Source organism: Chionomys nivalis, chromosome 13, assembly GCF_950005125.1.
Source record: "Chionomys nivalis chromosome 13, mChiNiv1.1, whole genome shotgun sequence".
Lineage (NCBI taxonomy): Eukaryota > Metazoa > Chordata > Mammalia > Rodentia > Cricetidae > Chionomys > Chionomys nivalis.
In genome coordinates this window covers 21,532,028-21,532,965 of record NC_080098.1, presented here as the reverse complement: position 1 = coordinate 21,532,965, position 938 = coordinate 21,532,028, and the positions used below count along the sequence as shown (strand labels likewise).

Genomic DNA, 938 nt, shown 5'->3' with positions numbered 1-938 from the left:
CTCCCGGCACCCGTAGAAACTCTGCTAGCTTCAGATGATTACCTTCCGGGTCGAGGTGTCTACAGACGATAGAGGAGTTGTAAGCCTCCTAAAAGTCTATACTTTTCATGATGCTTCTCTCCCGGACTCAAAGTCTTTTTGTGTCTCGCGAGTCTGTGCGGGCATGCTAAACGTACCCTTCATCATTACTTTAGCTTCTAGCGCCTCCTGACTTTTAACGGACCGGAAGAGTCCTTCCATCAAAATAGCTTGGTGCACTTCCGGAAGTGACACGCCAGGTTCCGGGAGAGTGCTGGCGGGAGAGGAGAAAGGCAGCGGTGGACGCGGCAGGTGGAGGATGAAGAAGGAGCATGTTAGTCACTGTCAGTTCTCCGCCTGGTACCCCCTCTTCCGAAGCCTTACCATCAAGAGGTAAGATGCCCAGAGGCGAGCGGTGATTTTGGGCAAATCCCTTCTCCTTCAGAAAACTAAACAAAAAGGCAGGCCTTCTAACGACTCAGTGGGAGTGAAGGTGTGGAGCTGTCGACTCCCTGAGGTTTGAGGTGACAGGATTAACGAAGTAGATCAGACATTTGCCGTGTTTGCTGACGCGAGTCAAGGCGCGTGTCGAGAGAGCTAGGAAAGCAGTGAGGGTCATAGGCAGATTAAATCGAGATAGGTACTTTTGAAATTGCCGGAAGTGCCAGGCGATATACAAAACCAAACCAAACTGGGTAGTGCGCCTTGCTGTTGACTAACCCATCTGGTGACAGTTGAGTTCCGTCACTGTAAAATGAGGGGGGTGCTACTGACCCGACCTCCAAGTCTGTTGGGAAGCTCCAGTGCGGTCGTGTATAGGAAACGTTAGGTGGTTACGTTGGTCCAGTGTTCTGAGCAGCAGCAATCCAGCTGGAAAAAGAGTGGAGTCATACTTGTTCTCTAGTTCCCTGGCCTAGAAC

The 938-nt window shown here is 51.2% G+C and overlaps 1 protein-coding gene across 1 annotated transcript in view; it reads left to right on the top strand.

Moving 5' to 3' along the window:
- The first annotated feature begins 66 nt into the window (after positions 1-66).
- Cdc123 (cell division cycle 123) overlaps positions 67-938 on the top strand; it is a 46,198-nt gene continuing 45,326 nt past the window's right edge. The window contains exon 1 of the mRNA XM_057788084.1: positions 67-411. Within this exon, the coding sequence (XP_057644067.1) occupies positions 338-411 (74 nt within the window). The 5' untranslated portion in view covers positions 67-337. The remainder of the gene's footprint in view (positions 412-938) is intronic.